The sequence below is a fragment of the Amblyomma mixtum genome, chromosome 8 (genome assembly GCF_055824585.1).
Source record: "Amblyomma mixtum isolate Tamu chromosome 8, ASM5582458v1, whole genome shotgun sequence".
NCBI lineage: Eukaryota > Metazoa > Arthropoda > Arachnida > Ixodida > Ixodidae > Amblyomma > Amblyomma mixtum.
Genome location: NC_143019.1, coordinates 78,745,890 through 78,767,508, shown reverse-complemented (window position 1 = coordinate 78,767,508; position 21,619 = coordinate 78,745,890). Strand labels below are relative to the sequence as shown.

Here is a 21,619-nt window from a genome sequence, read left to right as displayed (position 1 = left end):
TAACTTGTTCTCAACGATAAAAGTTTCTTACGTGGTTCTGAGCTCTACGCCTGTGTCATGCTCCCGAGCTACGGTAATTTGTGAAGTACATCTCTCGTAACGTGCTTCAGTCACGAACCACACAGATTGTGAATGACAAGCTCGCTCTCTGAATTCCAGGAGGAAATTGATGACCATAAGCAAACGTTTTCAAAGACCATCAGTATGTGAAAGCATACTAAAGCATACTCTCTCTAGCAAACAGCCAATTCTGCTAAACGATTGCAGGACCGGTGGATTAAATACCATGCCAAAAGTATCCGGCTGGGCCTACAGTCGACACGGCAGGTGTTTGATGACCAAGCAGCAAGATGGTTCTTCCAAAAATTATGCGAAGTCTCCTTATCTACCTTCGACGAAGGACGCGGTGGACGATACGGGACTAACACATCTATTTAAAACATTAGAGCTGATGACTGCTATACAAGAAGCAGGCGAAAGAACAAAGCCGAGGCACGACAATTTCAATGCGAAATTATGAAGAACGTAGCACGAAAAGCTGTCATTGCTTTTTGTGGGTTTGTGTTGAATTTAGTGGCGCATAAGTAGGTAAAGCTATCGAGCGCCAAGCTAAGAAAATCTATTAATGTCCTTTTGGGTGCCATAAATTTATCTTGCAAAGGAGGAAAGTTCCCCAAAAGCGGAAACACTCGGTAATTGTCCCGATACCAAAGATTCAAAAAACCGTCCGGCAACAAACAATCAATATGGCCTATATGATTGACGCCCACAATTTATAAAACTTATGTGCAGATGTTTGACACGCGCTTACAGCGGTGCCTTGCAAATGAGCAAAAATATCATCCACGACAAATTGAGGGCAAGTCAAACCTCGGCACGGAAACAGTGTTGCCTACACTGGTAGAAGATGTGACACATGAGTTGCTTCGTAGTAGTAACCTTGTACACACGGCCGTGGCCTTGTACACACGGACCAAAGTTGTACATAACCAGCTTATCGACAGAGTATTCTCTATTGCGGTTAATGAAGAACAAATCTCGTAATTAAACTTCAAGCAGTAGAGTGCCAGAAGGCTAAGTCTTAGCACCTTCACTATTTAATATGGCTTTAGTACCACTGGCTGGGAAGTTAGGAGTAACTCCCCGTATGATACCACGATATAACTCTCTCATAATCATACTGAGGCGCAAGACTTTTAGTTGCGAGAAGCCTTAAGTACAGTGGAGAAGTACGTTCGTGAAGCGGGACTAAAGTGCCGCCACAAAAGTACACGAGTATCTATATTCAAGTGGCCAACAATAACGGTAGAAAGAAAAAGCCGGCTGCAAGGTACATGCTCAGTATTTCATACCGAACATTACAAGATGCGGATGACCTGAGGGCCCCATGGCTAAATATTCACAGGTCAAAAAATGAACGCAATGCATCCGCAGGACAAAGAAAACCGCGGTGAATACGTTACACTTGGTCAAACACATCTCATCCAGTGGTGGAGTGGCCCGGTCCGATACTGACGATTATGGGTTCAGTTCTATCTACTGATGAGCTGAATATGGACGGTGTCAGAAGCAATACAATGGAACGCAATACGCACCATCACAGCCTAGCCGAAGCGTCCACCCATCCCGATTCTGCGGAAATATGCACATTTGATCGCACTTGGTGAGCTTATGAACAGCAAGAGGCAAGATGACATATGAATAAGAAGTACTGTACGCTTTAGCTGCAAAAGTATGGGAAAAAAACAGGCACCGAAAAAAATAACGTCCCCATCGTGGAAGTACACTAAAATAACTGCTAATAAGACGACGAGCTCCATTGCGCAGCAAAGCCGACAACTCAGACAGTGGTTGATATAAGCCCACGAACGTGTATAGCTTACACGGATGCACTGGTCATAGGGAAGGGTTGAAAAATGGCGACCACTAATTCTACACAGTGGGAGGTTATCACTCATTAGGAATACGCCTCAGACCATCCGGACCCTCTTGTCATGGAGCCCTACGCTCTCCGTGATGCAATGAAGTCTATAAATAAAATATATTCTATAAAAGAAGCCCATATCCAAACGGAATCTTTAGCGCCTATTACACAACCCAAGAGAGTCGTGGAGATGCAGTATGCAGCACTCAGGAGATACATGCCCTCGATAAGAAAATAACGAAAGGCATTTTGGCACATTCGGAGCAAGAAGATAGCCAGAATGCCGACCAGGCGGAAGCAGAGAACCTTACACACCAAGTCCCAAATTCGAATGGCTTTCCCACTAGCCTCCCTTTTGTGCTCCTCTCCTACCTTCCCATCTTGTCTACCTCATAAAGGAGACGTACATGTGCCCCAACTCTACCGTGCACTTACCTGCTCCCTCATAACATAAAGAGCTTCAAGGAGGTACCCCTCACCAGGATGAGGTCGGGGGCAACTCTTAACCCGTCAGTGGCACGACGATGGGGTTCTGAAGAAGATGCAGAGCCCAACATATGTCACAATTGTTCCACGCCGGTCGCTGACGTGGACCTTCGCCGCCTTTTGTGGACGTGCATAGAAACGCGTCCCTCAAGAACAATACGATGCGCTGTCCTTGTGGCTAACTAGCAACACTAAGAGGCAGAGCCTCCACGACCTCTTTTAGATTATCGACAGCGTTTTTTACGCCAGAAGGCAGGTCTTCGTATTAAAAAAATCACAACTCTATCGCAGTAGAAAGAGGTTTCATGCCCTTCGCGATCTGCTTCATTTATCTACACATCCCTTTTGCAGAGCGCCCTTGCGAACAAAGTGATGTTCATCTATCACTTTTAAAGAAACAATAATCATAAATATCAAACTATCATAAGGCAGCCAGGTATACTTCAAATTTCGGTTCCATGTCGATGTCCATGATTAACGAGAACGCGGCAGAAGCTTCAATTACGTTTTATGTCCAGATTTTCTTTACAAAAGGCTTCCACTGCTTTCAATTTTTGCTGGAACATATGCGGTAAGTTTTAGTAACCCAGCAGCGAGTAATGAAATACAGGCAAGCTCGATCGCTGCATTTGTTAAAATGCATGTACTAGCAAGCAGCGAGGTTCTAACTGAAGCAACGCTATCACTGCTTAAACCAAGTTCATCTAACAACAGGAGCTTTGATTCACCATTGAGGCACAGTTCTAAACCCTCGGAACTTGCTGTTTTCAAGAGTACTTCCTCCGGAAAGAGTGTGATTCTCTTTCCACTCGCTATGAACTAAACATTATGCGACAACACTTTAAAAAATCAGAGAGAAATTAGGGAAAGCGTTTATAAACCTCAAAGAAAAGACTGGGTTGGCTTTTTTTTTTTTTTAATCAGTAACGGCAGCTCAGCGGCATTGACATTCAACTACTTATCGTAACGTTGTGGGTTCGATTCTGGGGTTGTGGTGATATGTTGACCGATGCGAAATTTCGAAAACGCTCTTTGTTGTGCAATGTAAGCGCACGTTGAAGAACACCGGATGGTCCGAATAAATCGTGAGCCCTAAAGTACGGCGTCCCTCGTAGCCTTAGTCGCTTCGGGAGGTTATAAACCCCGCTATTCACAAATTATTGCACTGTAAAGGTTAAAAAAAGAAACCTATTTTCAGCCGAGAGCGATGTAGCTAAAAAAAGACAGAAATTTTTTTTCTGCCATGATCACTGAATCATATTGAGCGAGGTGACCGCAGGAACCTGCTGTCGCTTCGCCGTCGACCTTTCATATGATGCAGCTGCAAAAAAAAAAACAAGAACTGGATATAATTAACTGTTGTTCGTTATGCACCCAGCAGTCAAAGCGCACTGCTGTCTAGGCAGTCACGCATCTTGCACAGGAAAGGTAAGGTTGCACATTTTAATTAGTGCGATTGTGCAGTTGAGGGAAGTAGTTCTATAAACGATCTTATAAACCGGAAACATGCAACTATTAGGTTATTACCCTATACTTGATATCAATTCAACCAGCAAAGATGGACAAGCTTAACACCGAACTAAAGCGTTTTTTTTTCGGATTTAGCGGAATATACATCCCTCGGGATCAATTATTGATATAACTGCCGCCTGCCATGGTGGTCTATTTGCTCATAGTCCGGTCGCGAGGTTGTAATTACGATCCAAGGTCACGTGATGTGGGTGGCGCCGCTATAGTCAGCGCAAGCTTTGCCAGAGTACCGGAGTTGGAAGATGGAGTATGTGACACCCGTTGCTAGTGTATCCAGTATGGCAACTACTTCTGTGATGCCGTGCCTACCCGCCTTAACAACGTAACTGTTTTATGTTATAATTTAAAACTCCCACGACTAACTCACTTTTACTCACTTAACCGACTCAATCAGTTTTACTATTTTTTTACTTTTTATGGCTAGGGTTCAAGGCTGTCGCCCTACGCTCCCTCCGCAGTTTTTTTTGTTGTTGTTGTTCCTTCATGCGGGTTTGTAGGCATGCGCCACAACAGAAGGCGCTGCGGAAAGTGTTGTGCAGACGACGTGACGCCAAGGCTACGCCCAACCTTCTCCCGTCAGTCAGAACGATGCACCAATGGAATGCCTTTAGCGAAAGTAACTCCCATGAAGTCAAAGGGGTTCAGAGTAGTGGGGCGGGGACATTTTTGTTGAAGGAAAGAAGGAGCGGGCTTTGATTTGAATTTTCGCAGCTTTTCGGGGCGCGCATGGCTCTAGTATTTTGCAGAGGTTATCTTCAATGCCTCATCTATGCAGTAGGCTTGTTTTTCAAAAATGTCGGGACCCTGGTCAGTGGCCCTTTAAGGCGCAGGTTAAGTGTGCCCTCCATTTTTTTCTAGTGTGCCCCTAGGCCCAACTACAAAGCTTCTCCGTGGCTTTTCGTTCGCATTGCAGCTGGCGACGTCGGATTTTCTACAGAAGGGGGTCCCTATCACTTTCAGCTTACTGTCATAGCTTTAACATGGTGATCCAAACAAAGTTTACATGTGGGCCTGCGATCTGAGACCCCTGCTCAGCACAAACTATGTGAAATGACCTCATTACAAACGTTAAGAGACCGGAATCAGGCAGAGTGGTTGAGAGACCAAACGCGGGTTAATGAGATCCTAGTCGACATCAAGAGGAAGAAATGGGCTTCGGCAGGGCATGTAATGCGAAGGCAAGATAACCGCTGGTCCCTATGGGTAACAGAGTGGATTCCAAGAGAAGGCAAGCACAGCAGGGGGCAGCAGAAAGTTAATTGTGAGGATGAGATTAAGAAGATTGCGAGGATATGGTGGCTGCAGCTGTGCAAAGGACAAGATTAATTGGAGAAGTGGCCTTTGCCTGCAGTGGGCGTAGTCAGGCTGATGATGATGATTATTACAAACGGCGCCTCGAATTGGATTAAGTTTACTCAACTTAATCGTACTGTTTTTAAAGTGTGTCATGCGTAGAGCAAATTTGTCTAATACCCTCATAGCTCATCTATGCAATGAGCTCATTGTTTTGTAACACGTACTGCTCAGTGAATTACCGTCTTCCTACTTTGAGCCATTCCACTCTTGGCTCCATTCCACTGAGCCAAATTCCATTGAGCCAAATTCACTCTTTTTCTCTCGATGCAGTGAAATACTTGAGGAGTCTTTTCACAGGTGCCATCCTTCGAACAAGCCTGGTTTACTTAAATACAGTGAAAGAATCACTCCCGCAATAAAACTTATTATCAGCACGCCTGCCACGTGCTGCCACAGTCTAGTAGAAACACTGAGCTTCAATTCAAATTTAAATGACATTTACGCAACAGACCACAAAGAACGTGGTGGAAATAATGTTTGTATTATCAGGGAACCTTACAACAGGCTTCGCATGATGACCCTATCTGACTGCCGTGTTCTTTTAGAAGGCCATATAATGAAGTTTCTATTTTATTCTTTAATTGTACTGACAATATTTTATTTGTACCTTTCTGCAAGATCAGATGAATGAAGTCGTATACCAGCGCTTGAATATATATACTATCACAATAAAAATTTAACTCCCCGAAATGAACAACTGCCTTTTAAAGTACATGCGTATTTCCTGACAAAGGTTCGTCTTTTCCAACACTGCCTTGAAAACTGAAGCCTTTGTGTCTGCGTTCCTTGAGACCGTAGCCTAGTGTGTACAAAGCACGCCTCATATTTTCCCGGATTATTTGGTGGGCTTCTTTTGGATATTGTTGTTGCAGTGTTCCTCAGAAGCAAGCATCTATTTTTTTGCATCAACTTAAACAGTTCTTTTTTTCTCACGTGGTTTCGCTACACCATTCAGTATTATGTCTATACTATTGAGCTCTACCATTCAGTCTCATGCGTGAACTCAGGATATTATGTAATGAAAAATTCTTCATGGACTGTCTCTTCCCAGGGGCTCAAAAATGACCACCTTTTTTCTGGCGTTTGTGCAACTTCTTCTGCCAGTTGGCCTGTGTACCAAAACGCCACCTCATATTATCATGCTGATCGCCGACGACTTGGTGCGTATTTAGCTTCACTGCTCTCTGACGTTGCTCTAACGAATGAAAACCTATAAAACTGGCATCGTGTGCAGAACATAATCCGAGGTTCCCTTTATTCACACATCTGAAAATCTTTCCAAAAAGGTCATGCATTTTGTGCGACCTTCCGGACACGTATAGGCCTTGTACTTGAACAGCAAAAACCAGTGGCTAGATCTAAGATCTAATAGCGGGGTGCATGGAATATACACAGGCCATTTTGGAATTTAATTGCTCTTTTTACATTTGGTCTCTTTTGCGTCAGAAGTTCACAAGATCTACCTTTCGCAAACTGCACTTTGGTATTGACCAAATTAAATGCAAATTAATTATAGCAGGGGTAAGGAACAGGCACTCAAAAGACCGAGCAGGGGATGGGAACCCAATCTCTTTCGTATCACGAAAACAGCACTACCCATACTAGAACGCTTGAGCGCATAATCATCCATTATCTACTTCAAACAAGATCACATATGAAGCAAACAGAACTGGCTATCCTCAGAGGCTGTAAATAGGCGGGAATACAGCCTGCCACGACGTGCAAATAAAAACAGCAACAAAACAAGGCAAACGTCTATGTCTACGACAACCACATGTGTGCCCTAGAAGCAATGAAGACCACAGTAAAGAAAAGCAGTCACTATGTCAAATAACTGTCACTCTGTAGAACAAGAGACATCGCAAAAACCGAAACAAAATGTAATTAAGTTGAAAGTCGTGCCTACGTATGAAAAAATATCAAAACATCGAAATGAAGGTAAAGTGAAGCAGAAATCTGAAAAAGAACTTCCAAAAGCGCATGCGTGACAAAACGAAAAAGGCATGGGACAGAAACGATACGTGCATCAAGTGTGAAATGAAGCGAAAAACGAGGACAGAAAAAAGAGCATAAAAACAGGTTATCCACCTTTGGAACATTCCAAAGCAACAGATTTTTGTCTGAGTACCACTCTTCAATATTGCGCGGAAAGTAAGAAAGGCTATTGTTGGTGACATTTAAACTCAATTTCTCGCTAATTATTCATGCTGAGATGTCAGTCTACGTCGACGACTACGTTTCTTGTGACTTTGAATGTCGCTTCCATGTGCTTCAACGCAGCGAATGCTCCACTACGTGCCGTTCCCGTTTTTATCATATTGGTACTTTGAGAGTATTTGTGTTTTCATTTTTTTTTAATTTCTCCTCCCTAGTTGTCGACTACCACGGTGATGCCTTTTGCTATGCTTCTATTTTTACACTCCTTTACACTCTCTTGGGTAGCTTAAGTGCAGTGAGACACTACTTTTATTTTGCAGGCTTTGTTCTTAACGCCCCACTGACAGGAACTTTCGCTGCTGTCCTATGTGCTTCCTTCTACTCGTGTGCTGATTTTGTAGGATTTCTGCCGTGTCTTCACCTTTGCATTATTTATTATTAGGTTGCAATTTACATACACGGTTTTTAGGCTTAGTTTTTTATTGAGACCTCCACTTCATTCATGCCAGTTTCCTTTTTTTTTGTTTCCGTGGATGCTGCTATTCCTAGTAATCATATTTTTTGCCTCCTTTGTAGTCTTGCTTGCTGAACGCTTGTGCAGATTTGAAGGAGTTCAAGTCTAAATGTACTTTGCCTGCTATAGTACACTACAACTGATGGAAGTTAAGCTGTTTCTTTTTTTTATTTTTTTTTTCTGTGAAGAATATGGCTGGCTATTTCAGGTTCACTTGTTTTTAATTTAACGACAGACTATGACTATAGATAATGACGTGGTCACGTTGTCGAGTTTGTTGGCATGGGTTTCTACGATTAGCAGGAAGGATTCAGCCATTGCGTAAAGATAGATCATCTTCCTGGCGTCCGTGAGGAATGCGGCTGCAATTTCCCAACGAATAAAAAAAAATTCAGTGCCGATAGAATTGAATAATCAAGCCTGGGTGTGGCCTGATCCCGAAAAAGAGAACCGATAACACACCCTTTCAGCATGCTCAGAGTTTTTTTAGCGCACAAAAAGACGACACGTGAACACAAGAAAAACTGAACAGAGTGCTTTTTGATGTCTTTATTGCCTTCACGCGTCGTCTCTTTGTGCGCTAAAAGGGCTCTTAGAATGAATTGGACCAACTAGTCCCACAGCGCATTTTACTGAATTACCCTTTCAGCAGAACAAATAATCCCCCCGGATGGGGTGCTTGACCATGAACTCATTTGTGAGGAGCACACCAGTTATCATTACGGATGGTCCAATACATGTTCCGTTTAGGGCATCCGTAGAAAAACGTAGTGCCCGACATCTTGTGGCGGGAAACAGTCAAAACACTTCCCGTTCTGTCCATCATAGCATCAAGCAGGCAGTCGACCTCCGCCTATGTCCATGTTACACTCAGCCTGCTAAATTCACTGATGGAAGCGGACAGCGTTCGAAGTAAGAATTCTAGATAGTTCTATGCATCCTGAGGGCTCCTTTAAGTGATGTCCTTGTGGTAGAGCATCCGCCTCGCCTTCTGGATCTGCTGGGTTTGCGACCAGACCGGGCAAATCGGAGTGTTCTCTCTCGAAGTGTATATAAAGGAAGCCAAGTGCTTCTCTTTTCAACAAAATTAGAGTGTGCTGAGGCCATTTTCGGTCAACACTTGAGGTTTGGTAACGTCGCGTGACCTTGTGGAATTATCGAGCCATTGACGAACCAAGGAATTTTATCAGAACAGATGGTTGAACTTAAATTCAGGGCAACGCGGCGGGCTTTGGAAAGGGAAATGGTAGGCATAACGTTATGGGACAGAAAGAGGGCAGAACAAACGCGGTTTAATGATATCCTCGTAGAAAAAAAAAACACCTTAATAGCGAGTTTCATGTTGTCCACAACGTTCTTTATGGCCAAGTTATATCACAAAAATTCTATGTAGGCTACACTTGTATATTGTGCACAAGTCGCGAAAATTTAATTTTTAGTTAGGTAAAGTTCGCGGGCTTCATGTTTCATTTACTGATTAAAAATTGTAAGTAGTGCATTGTGGACAGCGCGAGCCAGGTCTTTTTGTGGGTATGCCGGATTGGATGCCTTTGAAATGACGGCGAGCGTCTGGGGCCCCTTCACATACACGTGTCTCCGGACCAAATGAAGTGAAATCTTAAAGCAGCTGCTTTCTAGGAGCATCTGCATTGTCTGTGGAACTCAGTACCTGCCTTAAAATTCAGCTTCCTTCCCTCCTCGGTACCCCGGCGAGTGGTCTAGAAAAGTGTGGTCACCTATGTACACTAAACAGTCAGGTGTTAATGACTTACACTTGTTTCTCACGTTCTGATTTTCTGTAATTGTTTGTATTTTGCTGTGTGGCCTTCCTTACTGCTGTCTCTGCGGTCATTTTTATTCTGGGCGCTGAAACATGCGAGCTTCTGTTAATTGGTAGTTTGGTTTAGTTTATGGGGTTTAACGCCCTTTAGCGACTAAAGCTATGAGGGACGCCGCATTAGAGGGCGCCGGATAATTTCGACCACCTGGGGTTGCATAGCGGGCATTCACATCGCACAGTACATGGGCCTCTAGCATTTCGCCTCTATTGAACGGTGACACCAGCGGCCGCGATGAAACCCGCGTCTTTCGCGTCATCAGCAGAACGCCAGAACCACTGAGCCACCGCGGCGGCACAGCATGTGGGGATAGTCAGCGCTTGTGTCTTCTTCTGCGACGACTCGCCTTTGTGTGCGCTGGTTGTACACAATCAATTTCCAACAAGGATGCATTGACGTACTAATATATGAGTTTGACCATTTTCATTTGGTCTCGAAAAAAAATGCGGTCCCAAAGCAGGAATTAAATTCCTGACATCTTGCTCAGTAGTAGAAGCAATATCCAGTATCATATCTTGACGCCGGGGAAGAGTAGGTAACTTGAGTTTAACCATTCACAGCTCCGGCTGCAGGTGAAGGCACTGCGTTGGCATGGCCCGCTGATGTACTGAAGTGCTTCTGCACTTTCACTGAATATTGCAGGGATGGGACGACGTCAGTTTCCATGGGTCGTCCCAGATCCCCACGCCTAATCTGGATGCTTTGGCGGCGGATGGCATCATTCTTAACAGCCACTATGTGCAGTCCTCCTGTGCACCTTCGAGGGCAGCTCTCATGACGGGCCTGTATCCCATACGCACAGGTAATCACAGCATATAATGCACACGAGACTTCTTGTTGGCGCTTATGACGCCACCGTAGAGTGAATAGAGGCTCCAGTAGGGGCTGCCCGAGTGCGCGGCGTTGTCTGTAACCTATAGGTATAGTGCTCAAAAGATGTCACTCACAACTCACAAAATGTGACAGCATTTGATCACTTTGTACACCGCCACTGTGCATACTGGTGCCATAAGAATAAGCTGCGGCACGTACTATTGCGCTCAATATAGCTCGCAAAGCGTCCAACAGGAACGAACTGATGTTCCCGCGTTGTAGTAAATCAATGTCCGTTATCAAAAAGCGCCCCACTTCTCAAACGTTTAGTGTATTTTGTATGCATCGAAAGCTAACTCTAACGATTTCTAGCGCTATTGTGCTGGCGCTGCTTCACGAAGTGACCTGGTATCACATTTTGCGCAAAGAAGTTAATTTTGAGAGTAAAGTTTCAGGCTCTTTGACTTCCTTGCGCCAGGGGTGCCCGGTCGGAGACGGTTTGATGTCTTGAAAGCAGAATGTCTAGCAGACAATATTCGGCAACAACAGAGGACTTGCAAGTGATAGAAACTGATGATTTATGTAGATGAATTTACATATTTACAACAAGTTCAGCCGTGAGCACAACAACATGGAACTGGCTAACATTAGGACAGGCCCCTACTCGGCCTAGGTGAAGATGCATTACATCCTAACGTAGCCCAGAACCCTTTTCCCGGGCTCCGGGACCCAGGCTTGAAGACCCCTGGGCCCGACCCATATTCTTCAGGATCCAATCATGTCAAACTCTTAATAGGATTGGTTATCAGCCGTGTGGCCCGCCCTCCAATTTGCGTAAGGCACATAACCCTCTCTCAAATATACATATACTGTAAAAAGGACATCACTTTCCCTTCAAGCATCGTACATTCCGAGAATGGACACATAAACGGATTCGATTCCTGGGTTACGTGCCACGCCCCACACTTCCACTGTAATAGACAAACTCTCTCCCTATGAAAGAAAAACTAAAAGACATAAAAACACATAGCAAAACACTTCCACGGTTGCGCCGGCCTCCCCAGGACCCGTAACCTTATCGGCTCTTGAAATTAAGGTAGTTATCGGTCTGAAACGCGAGCCGCGACCGTCTCATTAATTAACTTTTCATTAATTAATAGCACAAAACAAAAATACATAAACCTTGCTCTATGCTTTCCACGATGTTAGTGAATGTTGACTTTCTTTATCTTTTGTGAATGCATGTCAATGAAAGGCAATCGGCTATTGTCGCTTGGTAGGTAGTGCACACAAAAAGGACCACACGCAAAAAAATACTTGATTTGCTTTCTGAAGTTTCAGTTCTTAAAACTTTTTTGGTTAATTATGCGGAAGTGGTACCGTATGAAGATCACCAACACGCTGTCCAAAATATTGGCACGCACTTCCTCGCAGGTACATCGCACGGCGGAAGGTGTAGTCTCGGGATTTGTACGGGAGCAGACTTTCGGAGCTAAAACAACGGCATAGGCTTACCGACGGCGCTTAACGTCTTTAATTTATAGGGTGCGCCGCATGTGTTTGCAGCTCCGCACCAAGGCAGACGCGCACACACACGTAGAGTAATAAGGGAGCAAATAACTAATCGGCATCCACCCAAGCGCAGCCATGGGTCTACAAAGAAAGCTGTACATCTTCCACAGAAGCCTCGTGGTTCAAGAAAAATTCGTCCTGCTCCCGGGTTCTAATCCCGGACCAGGGCAAATATCTAACTACAAGGTTTCTGTGGAAGCATATAGCTTTCCTTTGTAGCCGTATGGCTGTGCTTTGGTGGATGGCCATCAGTAATTTGTTCCCTTATTACAAATTTACTCCACCTTGCGGTTTCCAGTAAACATTTGACCAGCACACGACGCGTCCACAGTACAAACGCGTCTCTAACCCTCTGGCAAGGCGCGCGTCGCCTTCAGTCAGGCTTGGTGACAGGTTCTGGAAGACTGCATTCGTTCGTTTCGAAATCGAATCCGTCGCTTGTGAGCAAATTGGAGAGGCCATCACAGCACGCAAAAGGTTACGCGCTCTCCGTGGCTCATGGGTGGATTTAGCTCGATCGTTGTCGACCCTGCCACATCGTACGAGGAAGTGTTTATGTTTGCGCCGCGTCAGCTTCCTAAATTATTTCAGAAGAGTTGCAGTCTCAGTCATTTGTTGCACGGTCTTCTAGAAATAAACGAGTTCAACGTGGGAGGACAGAGAAGAGACCAGGTATACACTTCGACTGGAGCCCAGTCGCAATCGGCGCCTCCTCTTTAGTCTGTGCTTCGCAGTGTGTCTGGTACTTGTTAAAGGCTTCCTAAATGTGCGCCAAATTTTGTGGCAGCTTTTATAACCGGGTTTGTGCATTGCATGAAACATTGATATTCTTATCAATGCCGACATAAGGACTGCTTCGTATGCTGCCGACATTTTGAAAAGCCCGAAAATTGTGTTGGTAAATGCGTCCACCATCTGAATAGTTTTGCCGAGATTCGATAGGCGTTTACGGTCTTTCTCATTTGATAAAAAAAAAACCCTCAATATTTTTGTACAGAAAGGGGAAACAATTAGAGCTTAGAAGACTTGGCATGGTGGGCTAGGCAAGTAGCTTAATTGAGCCAAGAACATCATCGAATAGGAGATGATAGTGGCTGGGAATGTAAGCGGGCAGTGGAGTACGGGTGGTCGCTTATGGTAACGGAATGGATTCGGAGGGAAGAAACTTCTAGCACAGTCGACAGATTGAGAAAGGCAGGTTATACTGAAAGTTTTGGGGACAAGTTTGCCGCAGCTCGCGCTGGACTGGATTAATTGGAGATACGAAGAAGGGGCAATTGTCCTGCAGTGGACATGGTAAGGTTCCTGTTGCTGATGATACTTCTAACGGCTCGTTTGCCCGATACAGGCAGCACACGTTTCTGCATGATTGGTTTGGTACACTCAGAATCAGTGTCCTGTAGCGATTCAGGCTATGAGGAACTGCCGTAGTGGAGAGCACTGATTTAAAGCCGAGCCAATTTATAGCGGCCACAGTTAAGACGAATGCTCGAATATTGCGAATGCGGACGGCGCTTACGTCAAAATATGTATAAGGACAATGCCACTGCGTCTCGGATGTAACGAAAAAACGCAGCCTTACCACTTCGTTACAAAGAATGAGGTAGCGCCATAAATTCGCCCGAGCAGCCGAAATATTTTCGCTTCCTGCAAGCGAGAGGCGAGAGAGGCTGGAGAGGATCTGTCGGGCTCACGACACTTCGACTCGCACACGTCTTTGTCACTTTACAAGCGCGGCGGTTCCCCACAAAAGCGATAAAAGACGCAAATAACCCCCTACAACCAGCGGCTCAGCGCTCATCGACGGACTGCATGGTAAATAAGTCCGGGCCTGAAGGCTGTGCAAAAGGATATAAAGCTGAAGGAGAAGCGTGGCTAGCGCCAGAGTGGCACTATAGCAAACGCTCCCTAATCAACCAATGGCAGCGATGTGATAAGTTCACGTGCCGGTTGCGTGCGGCGGCTTCTAGCCCGGCCTGTCAGGTGGCATGCGTCTCCTTGTGCGCTACTCGTCGCGAGCACTGCTAGTGGTACATACTACACACATGGGCGCTGCGCACTATTCGCCTTTGCATCCTTACAGCTCACCTCCAATTCGAGACTCTAAACGGCTGCATCGCACGAGTGCAAGGGGTGCAATTGTGCGGAATGGGTCGGTGTACTGAATGCTAAGAGCTCCCTCGACAGCGAAAAGACTTTCGACGCCTCAACAAAGACAGCCACTCGTAATGGTTTTGCTTAAAAGGGCTCTGAAACACCTTGCGTGGAGAGCACATCAGCTCGCTCAATCACTACATTTTGTTGTCATGAGAACCTGAGCCAAGGAATACACTTCTAGTCGAAGCAGTGAATCCACAATCACGGGCGAATGTTGGAGAACCCTTCCTGGCGACTTTTACATAATGGAGTGCATATTGCAACCGCGCAAAACGACGCAGGACGAAGAGAGGAAAACACAGGACAAGACGCGGAACTTCAACTAAAGTTTACTACAGGAAAACCACATTTATACAAGAACCGTAATCACACCTGATGAACAGCCGAAACCATCAAATAACACAGGCACGTGGGCGCGTGTGGCACAAGTTAGCATCTAGATAGTTTAACTCTTTCTTAGATAAATACTGAAGTGGAGCTGATGCACCGGTCATTTTCTTTTTTTATGCAGTAGGCTTCGAAGATTTCCTTGCTAAGCTGGGTCGTCAATTTTTTTATGACAATTGTGTCGCGGAACCTGGGTGTGCAATTACTACAATGGCAACAATGTTTTGCCAGTTCCCCGCCCCCCGCCAATGATTCAACAGCGGCGCGATGCTCCTGAAGTCTGACATTCAGGCATCGTCCAGTTTGCCCTATGTAGCAATTCCCACATGTGAGGGGTATTTTGTACACCACCCCCGTTTCGCCGGGAACGAACCTGTCTACGTGCTTAGTGCGGCACTCGTTTTTTTTCCCTTCCCTGCACCATATTGCACATGCCCGAAAGCTTTTTGGGCGCCCTGAAGACCACCGGGACATCACATTTCATGGCCACTTTTTTGAGGCGATGGGAGATCTGGTGGAAGTATGGCATTGCCACGGGTCTCCGGCGTTGCGGTTCTTCACTTTTACATGACCGCGCCCTCCTGTCGCTCTCATCTGCGTATACAAGTTGAGAGGTGGCTATTGGTTAGATTCTTTCAGACGTCAGCCAGCTACCACTGTCGCGGCCAATAAGCCGAGTAGCTCCGGCGGGTCAGGAAGCTCCGCCCCCTGGAGGTGGGGCCTGTGGAAGAGCGCCGAACTTCCAGCGTGCAAAAAGTGACGAGAGAAGAGGGAAAGGCGCGAAGGCGCTGGAATTTAAATTTTGACTACAGATAACTCAGCCTCTACAAAGCGCATTAAAAGAAATCTTTGCTAGACATATTTGTGAAGCGGCTTGCTTCAACATACCAGGCATAGCGTAACTTTATTAAACTATTGTCAGAGCCGCTTTAAGGCGAGCAAAAATTCAGCCGCTGGTAATGGGCACCATTCGTAATCACAAGGTGACCCATCATCCAGGGCAAGTTGACAACAGCTAATCGACCAGTTGCTGATGTCCCGAGTGGGACATAGTTGCCTGGAGGTGAAATGATTAAAGCTGTGTGGTTGGCATTTAACGCGTAGCGCACTGCGAATTGTTTCCTAAAGGCTGGCTCACATGCATGTGGCTGAGCGATGTAGCCGTGCGTCAGAGCGAAAATTTCCAACTTGATGAAACCTCGCCGCTCATCGCGGTGACGAATAAAAACAAGTTTTTTCCGATGCGGTGGCAGTATTCGCTAGCGTTTTCGCTTGCATGTGAAACAGGTTTTAGGCGATGTTTACGGGGTTTAAACATGTGCAGGACGCCGTCGAACCCCACATGACCGCAGGAGTGCGGATTCGTGATAGCGCGGCGGTGGTGCGCAGCTGGCTTGTTTTTTTTCGCCTGAGATGATTTCGTTGGTGCGAACAATGACGCCAGCAATTAAGTGCCATGCACTGGTAGTACATGAAATACGAGCTCTCTGCGACTGTAAGGAATCTGTTTAAGACGAAGTCAAGAAGCTATGATTTATATTGTGACCATAAAGCAGTTCATACGCATCAGGATTACGGCCAGGAGCACATCTCCACCGAGAGCTTGGAAAGCTCCTTTATAGGGCCTGCTTTGAAAAAACAAGCACGCATAACGCATGTTTTAGGGAAATGAAGACCATCTTTGCCTGTCTATGTATTTTTGTCTGAAATATGGTACGTCCTCGCAGTGCGATCTTCCGATACAGACAACACAATCTGCGCGTCAGTCAGTTTCACTAAAACTGGGCTCAATTGCATTTTCGGCCGCCCGGAGGTCTTTAACGTGCGCTCACCTCCCACAGTACACAGGCCTCTAGCATTTCGACTCCACCAAAATGCAACCACATGCTGGTCTTTAACGCGCAATAACACTGCACCGTAGACGGGCCTCTAGCATTTCGTCTCCATCGAAAAATGACCACCGCGGCCGGGATCGAGAAGCCGAACCCCAAAACCCGTTCGCCTTCATGGCCGCTGTTTCTGCATGAAGTTTGTTGTACTTCAAACGGTCGCCAACGCCGACGCCATGCAAATTTTTCTGGCATAGAGGTACTAACGCTCTCGAGTTGAAATTGGCTATACTTGCGACAACTTGAGTTAACCAATTGGCATAAGCCAGAGGCAGCTTTTTGCTAACGCTTCCCACACATGATCTCCGGCGCAGCCCTCCTAGCTCGAACCTCAGCCGAGACGGGAGTGCCCGAAGTTGCAAGTTCACCATCTGCGCCGTGTCGTCGGCGCCGCTCTTTGCTGCTACGAGGCCTTCGTCGCTCGCCTTTCCCCCGTTTGGCTACGCCGCCGACCAGCTGCTCGCTCGACCACCCAAACTGGGTTTTGTCGACGGCGAGCGTTGCGAGCTCGAGTGCGAAGAGCACCCATTGCATTTCTTTTGTATTCACTTTAAGCACAGGCAAAGCTATCCTTCTGGTGGTTCCCTCTCTCTTTCATTTCTTTTCTTTTATCCCTCTCTTAAGAGGACTAATAAAAGGGTAGCAAAATGGCTGCTAATCCGCCTTCCCCGCGCGCTGATTTTTCGGCTTGTTATTGTGTTTATCCGGCCTCCCGCAGAGAGAATATAGGCTGCAGTCCCTGCCAGCAAACTCTTTGCTTCCCAACTGCATCCTCTTGAGGGAAGCGAAAACACAGAACAGATTAGACCGACACACGTGGTCGATGGCCTTAGCGGCTCTGGCAGCGAGTGGCGGGCAGCAGAGCTGAGTTCATCGCTTTTCTCAGTGTCTCTGTCGGCAACACCGTTCCTACGTCGTCTCACCCTACCTCTTCCTCTCTTTCTCCGTCGCCACTCTTCCATTCGGTACCTTATTTTGCTCCACTGGCGGCTTTGAAACGTCACCTTGGACGGGCTTCATCCACGCGGCGGCTAGAGGTGTGCACCGGATAAGTGCTCACGCTGTACAACCATAATTTTAATTACTGACCTTCATCTTCTCTTCACCCCGCTTGCAATGAATGCCCACAGCTGCGATCAATTTGATGTAGTCGTGATTTGTTTTGCATTCTTTGTTAAACAGAGATGTTCCAGTCGGCAAATTTCTCGTTTCTTGGAGAATATCAGGAGTAAACTTTGGTGAAAGGGAAGTTTCCGTATTTTCGGCATTCCGAAGAAAAAAAAATGGCTCTCTCTTCTACAAATATCTTCTTTTCTAAGCTGCTGCAATAATATAGAAACCTTGAAATATGCAGTTTCACGACTATATTTCAGAGTTTTATCGGTTCTGTCATATACAATCAGAGCTCTTAAACCAGGTTGGCATGTCAAACGGTGTGGCATGAACTTATATATCTTCCTGCGCCATGAATCTTTCATGGCTTGCAGGCTCTTGGCCATCCGTTTGTCCTAATCTGTGTAATCCGTTTGTGTCCTGAAAGGCATGCAGGCAATCCTCCCTGGAATAGAGGGGCCTTGGGGATTGCCTCTCAACGTGCGTATTCTGCCTCAGTACCTGAAAGAACGCGGCTACGATACTCACTTGGTTGGAAAGGTATGCATTAATTTGCGTTTGGGCGGTTTATTTTCTTCATCACATAACCGCATTTATTAACTCTCATTTATTTTATGCGAAGCATATTACTAGAGCTACACTACAGCCCGTCGAGCGCGGCGGTGGAGCTACCATTGACCTTTAGCGTGAACACGTGACACCACGTGACAACATGACGTCACAGCAGAGGAAAGATGGGCTGCCGGCTCGCGCGGCCGGCCGCGGCGGTGGAGGCTCCACATAAGAGGTGTGGTGGCTGACCACGTGACAACATGACGTCACAGCAGAGGAGAGATGGGCTGCCAGCTCGCGCGGTCGGCCGCGGCGGTGGAGGCTCCACATCAGAGGCGCTGCAGCTGACCACGTGACGCTATAGCAGCATTATAAAGCTGAGCTTGCCTCGCTCTCCGGGCACTTACGAGGCGGCCAGGTGTTGAGATGCCGCCTAGAAGCAGGGCTGATTTGAACGAGAAGCGAAAGCTTCAGCGTGCCACAGAGACCGATGAAGAGCGGGATGAACGTCAACCAAGGAAAGCCATGTATTACCAAGTCTAGCCATCAATATGCTTCACATCTGACTAGGCTTAACCTTAGCTAAGCCTCAGCCATTTTTTATTTTATATTTTGTATTTTGTTTACCTCTTGTCATATATTTTTCTTATGTATTATGTATATTACCTGTTATGGAGATGCCATTGCACTGAAACGGTTTTCCTGGCCTCGCCATGCTGCAAAAGCAGCTTCATGCCCTGAAATCCCTCCCGTAGTTCTGTTAAAATAAATGCAGTACAGTTAAGTTCAATACTAGCGTAATGAAAATGCGTGTTTTTACACCATCACGAGTGCGGCTCAGTGTCTGGAGCTGGGAAATTAACAAAGTAATTGTCACTTAAGCCATTTCGCCATTTATCATGTTTCACATTAGCAAACCATAAAGCAGTGTACACTAAGTGCGACGAACTACACCATCCAAAGAAAATTCAGAGCACTCGCGAAAGCTGCGTAACTACCCACGGAGGCACACAAGATGGGGAAGTAAGCAGGACTTCGTGCCACTTCTTCTACTGAACGGTGTCGACAGCCTACGCTTGGGGATGCTTTTGAAAATCACGCGTCCGACGAGCCGAATCTGAATCTTAGTAGTTGCCAGTTAAGAACACCGTCACTTCTATGCTGCATTTCAGGGGACATAAAAAATATTTACTTTTCCTGCCGTTAGGTCAGCCATGCCGTCCTCTCGGCAAGAAGTTAACGCCATCACAGTTTAAAAAAAATTATTTCATTTTGTTTTGCACTGAGCACTTCAATCACTCCGCGTTGTGCAATTGTTTCAGGAAGTTACGGGGGCTCTGACTGATTATTTACGACAGGAAACATGTTGTTGAGTATAGAATGGGTTATTTACAGATGCATATCAGGCAGTCTAGGGGAAGTGGAGTAGGTAGCCAAAAGAATGTGCCTCACGGATCTTCAACAGCTTCCACATGCAGCGCCGCCATTGCAATGCGTGAAAATTCATAAACGCACATGCCGCGAACCACAGCACACCAGATGAAAAAAGAACGCCTCGGTGCCTTACCAATGTGGTCTAAAGACCATGCTTCAGCCTTGATTCCAGACGATGCAGTTCTCAAGGTGCCGCGTACAGGCGTGGGGATAGTGGAGCACGTGCCAGGTAAAACACAGCCCAGCATTGTCCTTAATAATTCTTATGTTCGACAAGCAACCTCTACTGAAGCATATTCTCCGTTTCAACTCGTACTGGGCGTCGTCTACCTAACCTACCTGGCTTTCCGCTCATATTTCCCTCTCTCCCTCTTGACGGAATTGCTCATGAAGTGGACAAACGGCAGAAAGATTTTAAAATGCGGTTGTAGTGCACTCATGGAACCTAGATACCATTTCGCGGAAAGTATAGAACAGTGAAGCGAAATTTATATAAAAATCTCATTTCGTTCGCTGCAGAGTATTGCAAAAAATGGCTGAGGCTTAGCTAAGGTTAAGCCTAGTCAGATGCGAAGCATATTGATGGCTAGGCTTGGTCGTCGCTCAAATCAGCCCTGCTTCTAGGCGGCATCCCAACACCTGGCCGCCTCGTAAGTGCCCGGAGAGCGAGGCAAGCTCAGCTTTATACCGCTGCTGTAGCGTCACGTGGTCAGCCGCCGCGCCTATGATGTGGAGCCTCCACCGCCGCGGCCGACCGCGCGAGCCGGCAGCCCATCTCTCCTCTGCTGTGACGTCATGTTGTCACGTGGTCAGCCGCCGCGCCTCTGATGTGGAGCCTCCACCGCCGCGGCCGACCACGCGAGCCGGCAGCCCATTTCTCCTCTGTTGTGACGTCATGTTGTCACGTGGTCAGCCGCCGCGCCTCTGATGTGGAGCCTCCACCGCCGCGGCCGACCACGCGAGCCGGCAGCTCATCTCTCCTCTGCTGTGACGTCATGTTGTCACGTGGTGTCACGTGGTCATGGTAGCTCCACCGCCGCGCTCGACGGGCTGTAGTGTAGCTCTAGTAATATGCTTCGCAGAAAAATCTTCTACGTTTCATCGAATCTCCTCTGACATTGAGTTACACATTATTTTCCCTCAACAATCAAAGGTTTCAAAGCTGTGTCGTGTGCACAAAACTCGCACTAGCGAACACATCAAACGAACATTGCTGCTCTGCTTCGCCCCTTCCTATTGCAAGAGAGAAGACGTAAAACGCGCGCGGTATTTGTGAGATACCAACAAACTTACAAGAGAAAAATAGCGGGCCTATCCCTCACGCGCAGACCACGCGATTAAGATTGGTCAATGACGATGGTGAAGCGCAGCGGAAAAAAAAAACACAAAAGTTGTACGGCCGAGCTCCTCCAGTCTTTGATAGGCTGGCGCTAGTTTCGAATTTCTAGGGGTTTCCATGTCAAATATTTTTCGGCAAAAATTTTTATTATTGAACATTTGTAAGGTACTGTTACCAAAATATTGAAGGCAATGGTCCATACCTTCTCTATGTAGCAAAACATTCCTTTAAAGTTTTTCCACCGCTCGCATCGAGCAGAAAAAACAATTAGGAATACTTTTGGCGATAGCAAAAACTTCAAGTGCAAAAACTCCAAGCCTTTCGACGAAACACTTGCGAACATCGTTGTCTCACCTTGGATTTTACACAATTTTTTAAAATAGGTTTTTGGGTTTGAAGAGCGCTTTTTTCTGTTAATGTTGTTGTTGCCTTGGTGGCATGGCACAGCATTGTCAGCGGTACAGTACACCACACTAGAGCTTGGACGGGCTAACTATCAGGCAGGTTAACTAATACTGAATTTTTAACTTCCTAACTAGCAGCGTTAGGCTCTCTAAT

General features: G+C 46.3%; 1 protein-coding gene across 1 annotated transcript in view; it reads left to right on the top strand.

Moving 5' to 3' along the window:
• The first annotated feature begins 6,357 nt into the window (after positions 1–6,357).
• Positions 6,358–21,619, top strand: part of LOC149333124 (arylsulfatase B-like) — a 28,658-nt gene continuing 13,396 nt past the window's right edge. The window contains exons 1-3 of the mRNA XM_089557650.1: positions 6,358–6,456; positions 10,448–10,607; positions 18,164–18,276. Coding sequence (XP_089413776.1) covers positions 6,358–6,456; positions 10,448–10,607; positions 18,164–18,276 — 372 coding nt within the window. The remainder of the gene's footprint in view (positions 6,457–10,447; positions 10,608–18,163; positions 18,277–21,619) is intronic.